General features: G+C 50.4%; 1 protein-coding gene across 1 annotated transcript; it reads right to left on the bottom strand.

Annotated features, from left to right (window-relative positions):
• Positions 1–567: 567 nt before the first annotated feature.
• C16H16orf89 (chromosome 16 C16orf89 homolog) lies at positions 568–11,843 on the bottom strand. The gene is given in 8 exon segments (XM_004286953.1): positions 568–698; positions 1,685–1,771; positions 3,234–3,338; positions 4,011–4,146; positions 5,515–5,632; positions 6,928–7,048; positions 7,051–7,075; positions 11,733–11,843. Coding segments are annotated over 8 exon segments (834 nt in total).
• Positions 11,844–12,067: the final 224 nt, after the last annotated feature.

The following is a 12,067-nucleotide window of genomic DNA, read 5'->3' on the forward strand; positions in this document are numbered from 1 at the left end:
GACATGAGATTAGTGTCGGGGCTCCACCTGACACATTTAGTTATGCTCACACTGAAGCAGAACAGGAGGGAAGAGAAGCAAGCTGGGAATGAGAGAAACGTTGATGAGCCAGCCCCCCACCCCCACCGCACCCCCCGGCCCCGCCAACTGCCTCGGGACAAGCTCCCAGGGAATGCGACATCCTCACTGTGCAGGAGCAGGTAACATTTACCTGGCACCTACTACATTACAGGTACTGTTCTCAGTACTCTACAGACATAACTGTCACAGCTGTGGAGGTAATATAGGGATAGGTGCTATAATTATCCCAAGTGAAGTTGTCTGAAAGGCTGAGGAACAAGACTCAACTCCCCACTCAACTGCACTCTAAATTTATTCATCTGCTCCGAGCCTGGGTCCATCCCAGCCCCACATCCCCAGCCCTGCTCCCTGAGGGGATGACACTGGATTGCTTTGCTTGGGCTGCCTCCTTCTCAGGGTGTGACCCAGGCCCCAGGACTAAGGAAGGAAGGACGAAAGGCGTGCGTTTCACCTTCCTGGCAGGTGGCAGGCATGGAACCATCCTTGTCAGTGGCTGCTGGGTGGTGTCGGTGTGGGCGGCCGCAGCTCTCCGTCTGCTGGCGGGAGTTCCGCCAGGACGTAGATGAAGCCGCCCAGGGCCGCGACAGCCATGGCCGTGTTGTGGGAAGAGCAGCCATCTGGGGAGGCACAGGCCCTGCTGTGAGTGCTGGGCGGTGGCCACCGTTCCATTGGGAGTACTTTTCAGATGTTCCCTCGGCCAGCCTGGGGACGTGCGGCCACCAGAACTGTGTTCATCACTTGTCCCCTGGCTCAAAGATCCCCTCTCTGCCCTTCTTTGCTCCAAACCCCAGTGCACCAACCCCTCCAAACTACATTTCCCAGACTGCCCTGCCCACCACAGGCAGGCACAGGTGGGATGAGGGGAGAAGCCAGGGTATTTCTCCCCTTGCCCCTCTCTGTCTCCTCTGTGTCCAGCCTCTGCAGGCTCCGCTCACCCCATCTCCTCTCACGGTCCCTCCAGCTCTGCCTCCAGGGAGGACGGGGGCTTCCTGCAGTGGTTAATGTCTGTGTTTTCTCACCTTTTCTGTATTCAGCTCTTGCAGCACCTTTGAGTTCCCTATATTCAATTCCCTCTGCTGAAGTTCCTGATGCAGGTTCTGTTTTCCTGACTAGACTTTGACCGAGAGCAGTTATCTCTGTGACTTTCAGTGTGTAATACACTGAAACTTCTCTCTTTTTTTTTTTTTTTTTGCGGTACGCGGGCCTCTCACTGTTGTGGCCTCTCCCGTTGTGGAGCACAGGCTCCAGACACGCAGGCTCAGCAGCCATGGCGCACGGGCCCAGCCACTCCGCGGCATGTGGGATCTTCCCAGACCAGGGCACAAACCCGTGTCCCCTGCATCGGCAGGCGGACTCTCAACCACTGCGCCACCAGGGAAGCCCCGAAACTTCTCTTTTATGTTCCCTTCACTGGAGACAGCATCTCTGGACTCCCCACTTTCAAAGAGGAGGGCATCAGAGACTCCTACCCTTCCCTCTAGCTCCCAAACACAAAGGCCCCCCACCCTGGCTCCTGGGTGATGCTGGGAGCCTGTTTTCCTTGAATGCAAGCCGTGTGTATCCTTTCTAGGTTTTGGTTTCATGTCTTGGGTATTTTCATTACCTGTAAATTGTTTTTCTCGCCTCTTCACTCTTCTCAAAAGATGCTGTTGGTACTGAATGGCTTTGGGTAATTCTTCATCTTCAGCAGCTGAGAGAAGAATGAAAGGTGAACTTCTCAAGATGGATTTTTAAATATTACTGGCTAAGCCCCCTACTCTTCACAACACCTCAAGCAACTCAAGTCTTCTCTTGAATCTGGAGGCACTTCTGGAAGTTTCCTCGTGCCCCTGGGTAGAGATACTTCCATACCACCTCAATATGCATCTACTGATGTTTCCCAAATTGTGGCCCCCCAATCACCCATATCAGAATGGCCAGAGGAGCTCATTGAAAATGGGGGTCCGCAGCCCCTCCACCTGCTGAATCTATAGGTCTGGAGGCCTGAGAATCTTCATTTTATAAACGCCTCTGTCTTAAAACAGACTATCTTATTTCAAAAGCTTTGGTCTTTGAGCATCCTAAGCTTCTCATTTGGGAAGCCAGCATTTACTGGGAGCCTTGTCTGTACCTGGCAAAAGCTAGGTGGTTTCATATGTATTATGTCTACTCCTCATAGCTCAGGAAGGTGGAGATTATTTTGCTCATTTATTTATAGACAGGAAAATTGAGGCTCAGAGAGGTGAAGTGATATACTCCAAAGAGGACCAGCTGTCTGGTGTCACATGGCTGGAAAGGGGCTGCATCCTCTGCCTTTCCACCCTCTGCTTCTTCTTTTTCTTCTTTTTATTCTTTATTTTTTTTAAATTTTGGCCATGACTCGCGGCATGTGGGAATCTTAGTTTCCCGACCAGGGATCAAACCCTGAACCCACACCCCCTGCAGTGGAAGCATGGAGTCTTAACCACTGGACCGGTGGGGAAGTCCCAGCTTCTTCTTTTCAAAAAAATTTTGTTGAAGTACAGTTTACAATGTTGTGTTTAATTTCTGCTGTACAGCAAAGTGACTCAGTTATACATATACATATTCATTTTCATATTCTTTTCCGTTTGGTTTATCATAGGATATTGAATATAGTTCCCTCCACCCCTGCTTCTGTGTCACCACCTCTCAGACATCTCCCCTGACTACTCTGCCTAAAGAAGCTTCTCCAATGTTCTTTTCTCTCTCAGCCTGATGTCTCCTTCACAATCACTATCAGAACTCGCATTTCACTTACTGGTTTGTGTAGGTGGTTTCTGTCTCTTTTCCTCGTTTCTCTTTTCCCTGCCTAGTTTCTCCAGAGCCTAGAACTGTGTCTGGCATATAGTAGGTGCTCAGGGAATACTTGATGAAGAAATGAATTTGTTAACACAGGTGCAGGGGTCCGATATCTTCCAACAAGACCGCCCCTCATCCTGCAAAGTTTTGGCTTCCAAAACTCTGAGCCTATTTCCACGTGTGTGTGTGTGTGTGTGTGTATGTGTGTGTGTGCATGTGTGTGCATGGACATGCATGTTGCACACCTCTCTCTGCACCCCCCCAACACCAGTACATCCTTTCCCCAACTGGCATAGAAGCCCAGCGCCCCCACCCCCACCCCTGCTCCCAGCCAGGGAGGAAGTACAGCTCACCTGGCTTCCCAAAGCATCCTTTCTGTGGCTTCTGCCAGCTGAGAATGGCCTCCAGCCACCGGAGTTTATAGAATTTGGAGAAGCCACTGATTCCACAGAACATGACTGGAAGCAAAGACAGGGGACCCTCTTCAGGCCTATCCCCCAGGCCCACCTCTTCCCCCTCCCCAAGGCCACCATGGTGCCACCTGCTAGAGAGAGGTGGCACCAGCAGGTGAGCACTCAGCACAGTGGCTGCAAGGAGGCAGCCCTGAGGGTCTGCCTTAGTAAGCAGGGGCCCCCAAACCTGGGTCCTGCCTTGTTCAGTCTGTCCAGAGCTCCATCACTGGGTCAGATTTTGGGGGCAGGAAGCAGTCAAAACAGTGGCAGATAAAATACAGGATGCCCACTTAAATTTATTTCCAATAAATGATGAATAAAAAACTGTTAAGTAGGACTTCCCTGGTGGTCCAGTGGTTAAGACTAAGTGCTTCCACTCTTCCACTGCAGGGGACGCAGTTTCGATCCCTGATTGGGGAACTAAGATCCAGCATGCCACACGGTGTGGCAAAAAAATTTAAAAAAAGAAAAAAATTGTTAAGTATAGCCCATGCAATGTTTGGGATACACTTATACTAAAAATGTATTCGTTGTTTATCTGAAGTTCAAATTTGCCTGGGCCTCTTATATTTTCATTTGCTAAACCTGGCAGCCCTAGTGTATGTGTGTGTTTGTGTGTGTGGCCGGAATCAGGGACACCCTACTGCTTTGTTCCTAGAGCAGAATGCGGGGGCCCATTGTTTTCCATGAAGAGGTCCCGGGTGGGGTAGGCGTATCCGATGGCCTCAGCTCTCCGGTTCAGGTCCATCATGCTGGCACAGAAGAGGTTCATGTAGCGCTGGCTCTGGCGGAACAGCCCCTTCGTGCATTCCGTCTGGGGGAACAAACACCAAGAGACAAGGAAGTTGGTGGTCTGAGCGATTCATGCACGCTGTTACAGGAAAAGACCTGCTGTTCTGAAACGGTTTTTTAAGTGGCTGCCTTTGGGGCAAGTCCTTTCCCTTTTCCCAAAATTTCTTCCCTATCCACACTCCCAGCCTGGTGGGGCTTAGTCACTGGGGGACAGAGAGAGCTGAGTTCGAGCCCCGGCTCTGCAGCTTAGGAGCTGTGCGACTTCCACCCCCTAAATTAACCTTTGTGAGCCTCAAGGGTTTTCATGGGGAAAGGGCGATGCCGATGGGAGCTGCACCCGAGGGGCGCTTGTGTGTGTGTGGGGGAAGGGGGGGCTGGTACCATAACCTGGAAGTGCCTGACACGACGCCCGACACTAGGGGGCGCTCTAAAGCGCTCTGTCACCGCATTCTGATTTCAGCCTAACCCCGCAAGCAGGCAGCTACAGTGCAGCTCAAAGCCTGGGCCGCGGAGCGGTTGCACGGAGACAAGGACAGGGGATGAGAACAGGCTTTGGAAACTTCTATAGCAATATGTCAGAGCAACTTTCTATCTGCTGAATCTAGTAATCACAATAACTTTCCTTGTAACTTGGCTTTTATTGTATTTACAAAAACACTGGGCTGTGACAGCTTACAAATAAATAATAATAAAAAAATCTATTAAACAAAATCAGCAAGTCCTTTCTTGGCTAAGAATTTACGGACATTGAGTAACATTTTTGAATAGAGATAGCAAGCCCTACTTTGTATATAAATAAATGTATGTTTAAAATGAGTATTTAGCGGGAGTTCCCTGATGGTCTAGTGGTTAGGATTCGGTGCTTTCACTGCCATGGCCCGGGTTCATTCCCTGGTCGGAGAACTGAGATCCCACAAGCCCCACGGTGAGGCCAAAATAAAATAAAATAAAATGTGTATCTAGCAAATCTTGTGCTTGGAAGAGTGTTTGGGCACAGGAGAAGTGATGGTGGGGCTGTTTTGGTCTTGGTTTGGTTTTCTGGAAGCAGCTAGCTACTGACTTTGTTCTAAGACCTTTTTCCATCTGTTGTTTACTGAGTTCTTTCTGCTGCTTCACTCTCTCTTCTTCTAATACCCTGTGATCCAGTTCAGCATGCAAAGTGCAACAGAATCTCATCCCCCCCCGCCCCCCCGCCCCACCACACCACTGTGGTTGGATTTCATGGCTGAACAATGACAGGCTACTCACTTCCGCCTCCAGAGGTCTGAAGCAGGGGTTTAAAACCTGCTTATTTTCCAGGTGTGAACATACGAAACCACACTGTCACGAGCCCCTTTCAGTCATTCTTCCTCTTCCTTGGGCTGTGGTTGAGCCCACGCCAGGCACTCACCATTCTGGCCGAGAGGAAGAAGAGCAGCTGGTGAGACATACAGTAGCCAGAGCAGCCGGGCCTGGTCATGAGGGTCTTGCAGAAATCGGAGAGCCTGCAGGGCTGGCTGCTGTTTGTCCTGTGGGAGAAGTGGTTCCAAGCTGTTAAAAGTGTCCTGAATGAAGCCCGAGGGCACGGAGCCTTCCCTGGTCCTGATGCCCCCTCTAGTTATTAGAACCCCCAGTAGGGTCCAGGCACACAGCCATGCCAGATAAACACAGGTGTCCTGTGTCTGGATTGGCTAAATTGTGCCCCCCGGCCCAGGGGAGGCGATGCTGGAGCTATCCTGAGTTAGGGGAGCCACCAGGGGCTGCGACTTCCCATTTCTCCGTGGGACCCCCAAGTACCATGTTTCCCAGAATTGCCCTAAACAGCAGATCCCTGGACCCAGAACAGCAGATCCCCGGGCCTGGCATGCCCACCCCCCTGTGCCAAGCCTGCCCCATGGAAGGGACAGGGCAGGTCCCTCACTGGAGCATAGCCCGTCTGCAAGCCCAGCTGTGTCCTGGCCCAAACACCTCTCTGAAGGATGCTGAGAAGGTGGGAGCTCGGGCACCTGCTGCCCCTTCTGCTCATGGGTTTCATGGGTCCCTGCACCTAGGGCTGCCCCTTGGGGGTTTGCTCCAAGCCCACTGCACAGCAGGTGAGCTAAACTAGGCTGGGTCCTTCTTTCTGGGGCCTACAGCCCTGTCCTGCCTTCTGGGACTGGTTCTCCTTGCCAGATGCAGTACACATTTGTTCTACAGAACCATAAAACAAATGTGAACTGCATCTGGCTAAGAGAACCGGTCCACCATGGGAGGTCAGCCCCCTGCGGTGGGGTCAGGGAAGGTTCTGGAGGAAGGATGCTGGAGCTGGCCCTGAAGTGTGAGCAGAGTTACTTAGGCACATGGCCTGGGGCGGGGCAGGGTGGGAGGAGGCCCCACAGAGGCGACTGCCAGGCACAGGCAAAAGCTTAAAGTGGGAGGGAGCCGGTGCCTTTGAGAGTCTGAAAAGAGGCCCCAGGGCTTGGACCGGAGTGGCCCGGGGACCTGGAAGGGCAGAGGAGTTGGGGCTTTTCCTGAGAACAAGGAAGCTTCGCACTGGGGTGGGGTGTTCAGATGTGCTTTTTGGAAACATCCCTCTGGTGTGGGGAAACCAGCCAGTTGGGGAGTGCAGGGCGTGGAGGTAGGTGTTTGGAGAGGGCTGGAAGCCTCGGGTGGAGAGAGGGGGGCTGACTCACAGTGATGGGTGGGAGAAGGAACAGCTCTCGGGGGAGCTTGCGCCTGGTTTTGCCCAAACCCCTGGGGATTTGGAGAGTGAGTGGGACGGGAGGACTGGTGGAGGGCAAGCACTTTGGGATTTTCAGGAAGCGGGGCCCGTCCAGGGGGCCACCCGGTTCCCAGCAGCTGCACCAGGCACAGGTCACTGTGCTCCTCTGAGAAGGAGTCCTGCTGCTCAAACGTGGAGTAGACCATGGAGGCCTTGGTGCGGGTCCAGATGTGCGGGAGCTTCGAAAACCAGGCTCAACGGCTGGCTGGAACTCTGGCAGAGAGGAGAGGGTTGCGGGGAGACCCAGGAGCAGTGGGCCATGCCGAGCTTAACCGCCCCCCAGGTTCCTGTGGTTTTGAGCCCACGAACTGGCTGTCCCTCCCCTGGCAGCCCTGAGCACACTCGGGTGCCTTCAGGGCTCCAAGCCTTGCCTGAGGGTTGGACACTGCATTTGAAACACAAAGGAAGCTCTTTCTCTAAAAAAATTTTTAAAAATCACTAGGAACAGTGTTGGGATGGGCTCTGACTAAATCTATCACATCCCATGGAAGCTTGAGACATATAAGTAGGGTTAGTTGACACCTTTTGTTCCATTAGAATGTGGAGCTCTTATGGAACAGACTTCACGATGACACGGGCTAGGATGGTCTTAAGGACCAGGCCTGGGAGAGGGTGGGGGATGCCGACTGCAGAGGGACAGGCCGAAGCTCGGGAGGGCTGGGGTCTAGTCATGATGTCTGGCCAGTTATCTCCCCACTCACCCCCACGGACCTGGGAGCTGGGAGCCTGGGAGGCAGGGCTGGACCATACAAGGAGCTGGTTTATTTATTTATTTATTTATGGCTGTGTTGGGTCTTCGTTTCTGTGCGAGGGCTTTCTCTAGTTGTGGCAAGCGGGGGCCACTCTTCATCGCGGTGCACGGGCCCCTCACTATCGCGGCCTCTCTTGTTGCGGAGCACAGGCTCCAGACACGCAGGCTCAGTAGTTGTGGCTCATGGGCCTAGGTGCTCCGCGGCATGTGGGATCCTCCCAGACCAGGGCTCGAACCCGTGTCCCCTGCATTAGCAGGCAGATTCTCAACCACTGTGCCACCAGGGAAGCCCCTGTTTTTTTTCTTTTAATTTTATTTATTTTTTTTGGCTGCATCGGGTCTTAGTTGCAGCATGCGGGATCTTTCGATGCGGGATGCGGACTCTTCATTGTGGCACGTGGGCTTCTCTCTAGTTGTGGCGTGAGGGTTTTCTCTCTCTAGTTGAGGCGCGCGAGCTCAGTAGTTGTGGCACGCAGGCTTAGTTGCCCCGCGGCATGTGGGATCTTAGTCCTTCAACAGGGATCGAACCCGCATCCCCTGCATTGCAAGGCAGATTCTTTACCACTGGACCACCAGGGAAGTCCCTTTTTTAAAAATAAGTTTGGAATAAGATCGTTTGAGGGCACACCTGCCCCCTGAACTGAACAGAGGATTTCTTAGAGTGGAGCCTGTCCAGTAGGGACAGAATATGAGCTGCAAAGGGCAAGCTTCGTGGGTGCTTCAAAATCGTCTAGTGGCCACATTAAAAAAAAACAAAGAGAAGCAGGTGAAATGAATTTTAACAATCTATTTTATTTGAACAAATAGATCCCAATATCCAAAATATTATCTTTTCAACTTGCTGTCAACATGAAAAATCAATAAAAATTAATTATTTGCATTCTTTTTTTAATATCATTTTTCTACTACAAAGTTTGAAATCTGGGGAGTATTACACTCGTGGCACGTTTCAGCTCAGGCTGGGTATATTTCAAGAGCCCCACAGCCACGTGTGCTTCTCGTATTGGGACAGTGAGGACTTAGCGCCCTCATGCAGCTCACTCACTGTGAAAGTACATCTGTTTCCCTGCAAAATGTCACTGTTGGAGTACTGGGTGCTGTCCCGAACTTCATTGGGACTACTACGTGTATGCATGCCATATGCCCTTTCTAAAAAATTCTGAATTCAGAAACATATCTGGTCCCCAGGGTTTCAGTTAAGAGATTATAGATCCGTAAGAATAATAAAAATACCACCACGAAAATGTGCATCTGACGTTCCTTGTGGGCAGGCTCCAGGTCAGGGTTTCTCAATCTATTTTTCATTCTTGCCCTTCTCCAGCCTTTTAAGACATTTCCCCGTGAACATTTAAAAATAATAGCTTTTTTGAGATATAATTTGTTACCGAGTCCAAGCTCGCTCTGCTCGCTGCACGACAGGCCAATGAATGGGGAGACGAAGTGTTGACGGAAGGAATACGACTTTATTCGGAAAGCTGGCAGACCGAGAAGATGGCAGACTAGTGTCTCCGGTAAACCATCTTATGGGGTTTGGATGCCAGTTTCTTTTATAGTACAGAGAAGGGGAGGAGATGAGGAAGTAAAGTAAAAAGGCCATAATTGTGAAAATCCCCTGGTGAGGGGATGTGTTAATTTCTTCTTTCTTGAAGCCATCCACAGGTGAGGGGGGGGGTTCAGATTATCTCCCTGTGAGCTGAACAGAGGCACTTTAGTTTAACTTTCAGGCAAAGGGGCAGGGTTCCCTGAGGCAGGCCATTATGTATGATTATAATAACAAAAGCAACGAAAAGCAAAGGTTAAAGTCAAAGAAACAGATTGAACATGGAGTCCAATTTAGCTCTTCCCTGTTACAAATTCACATGCCCTTTTAAAGTATACACTTTGGCAGTGTCTCTTAAAAGTATATTCACAAAGTTGTGCAAACACCACCACTGTCTAATTCTGAAATATTTTCATCCCCCAAAAAAGAAACCCCACATCCATCAGCAATCACTCCCCATCCCCCCTAACCTCAGCCCCTGGCAACCACTACTGTTTTCTGGTTCCATGGATTTGCCTACTCTTGACATTTCACACAAATACTCATTCAATATATGACCTTTTGTGTCTGACTTCTTTCACTGAGCATAACGTTTTCAAAGTTCATGTATCTTGTAGCATGAATCAGTGCTTCATTCCTTTTTTATGCCTGAAAAATATTCCATTGTATGGATAGATCACATGTTATCCATTCATCAGTTGATGGGCACTTGAGTTGTTTCCATCTTTCTGCTACTGTAAATGATGGCGATATAAACATTCATTAACGGGTTTTTGTTTGAAAACCTGTCTTCAGTTCTCTAGGGTATACGCCTAGGAGTGCAATTGCTGGGTCACATGGTAACTGTACGCTTACGTTTAACTTACTGAAGAACTGCCAGACTACTTTCCACAGCAGCTGCACGATTTTCCACAATCACCAGTGATGTGGGAGGGTTCCTCCTGCACAAGTTTTTGTTCAGAACTCCTGTGAAATTTTTGTTTGGCTGCACTGTGCAGCATGTGGGATCTTAGTTCCCCAACAAGGGACTGAACCCATGACTCCTGCATTGGGAGCACAGAGTCTTAACCACTGGACCACCAGGGAAGTCCCTGTTGAAAATTTTTTTTTAAAGATTTATTTATTTAATTTATTTTTGGCTGCATCAGGTCTTAGTTGCTGCATGCGGGCTCTTCGTGGTGGTGCTTAGGCTTCTCTCTAGTTGTGGTGTGCAGGTTTTCTCTTCTCCAGTTGTGGTGTGCAGGCTCCAGGGCATGTGGGCTCTGTAGTTTGCAGCATGCGGGCTCTAGTTGAGGCGCGTGAGCTCAGTAGTTGTGGCACGAGGGCCTAGTGGATCTTAGTTCCCTGACCAGGGATTGAACCTGCATCCCCTGCATTGTAAGGCGGATTCTTTACCACTGGACCACCAGGGAAATCCCCAGGTGAAATTTTAATACTGCAGATATATTGCATATTTGTTTGTGTGCCGTATCTATATCTGCACTTTATACATAAAAAGAGTATGTTTTTCTTTACTCCTCAAGAACCGTTTTTTTCTGGCTTGGGTGTGTCACTGAGAACGACTGTTCCAGGTGAAGCCTGTCACTATCATCACTTGTTAACCCCTACAACAACCCCTCAAGTGGGTACTATTCTTATCCCCTTTTGTACATTAAAATCTGAGGTTCTGGGGGGAAAGTGACTTATTTTGACCCCCTGTCTCACAGCTAGAATGAGGTGGTTCAGGGATTCCAACACCTGAGTCCACATCCTTTTTTTTTCTTCTTTTTAAATTTTTATTTATTATTATTATTTTTAAATTTATTTTTGGCTGCATTGGGTCTTCGTTGCTGTGCGCAGGGCTTTCTCTAGTTGCGGCGAGTGGGAGCTACTCTTTGTTGCGGTGTGCGGGCTTCTTATTGTGGTGGCTTCTCTTGTTGTGGAGCACAGGCTCTAGGCACGTGGACTTCAGTAGTTGTGGCTCACAGGCTCAGTAGTTGTGGCATGCAGGCTCAGTAGTTGTGGCACGCGGGCTCTAGAGCACAGGCTCAGTAGTTATGGTGCACGGGCTTAGGTGCTCCGTGGCATGTGGGATCTTCCCGGACCAGGGCTCAAACCTGTGTCCCCTGCATTGGCAGGTGGATTCTTAACCACTGTGCCACCAGGGAAGTCCCCCGAGCCCACTTCTTAATCGTGGAAATTCTGCCAAGGTTCAGCCTCCTGTCTCTGGAAAGGGAAACAGTACCCTCTTGACCTCTGGGAGGACTGAAATTCATGTGTGATGTTGGCCAAGTGGGCAAGCAGTACAAGCAGGACTGGCTTGTGATGCATCCTGCTTCTCTATCTCCCTAGAGAAACGATCCCAACACCTTCCTCAATCAGGCTTTCATATTCCAGGACGAGGCGTTTACCTCTGGTTTGTCACAACCATGGCACCTGGTCCTTATCCTCTTAGATCATGAGAACAAGAGGGGCTCTCTGAGATGTGAAGTCCCCATCCCTTAATTTACAGGTCAGGAAAGCCAACTGATAGAGAGTGACTTGCTCAAGTTCAAGGCACCCTGAGGCCAAGGTCTCTGGATCCCAGCCCCGTCCCACCTCAGAGGGTGCCCGGAGTGGGCAGGGCATGCGTTCCAGCTTCACACCCTTGGCAATGTAATGGAAGGCAGTGGCCTCCCTGGGAACTGGGGCATTAACGAGGCTGCCCATGGTGTCTGTCTGCCCATCCCTCCATCCGTATGTATGTACTCGTCCTTCCTTACCCTCTTCTACCCTCAGGTTTCCAGCCCTGCCTCTGCCACACACTCACTAATGTTGTGACCTTCAATGACCTCATCTGTAAGAAGGGGAGTCACAGGGCTATTGGGAGAAGCAAAGGAGATACATGCCAAGTCCTGAGCTGGGTTCTAGGGTCCCTGGTGTTGCCCCATCCA

Source organism: Orcinus orca, chromosome 16 (assembly GCF_937001465.1).
Source record: "Orcinus orca chromosome 16, mOrcOrc1.1, whole genome shotgun sequence".
NCBI lineage: Eukaryota > Metazoa > Chordata > Mammalia > Artiodactyla > Delphinidae > Orcinus > Orcinus orca.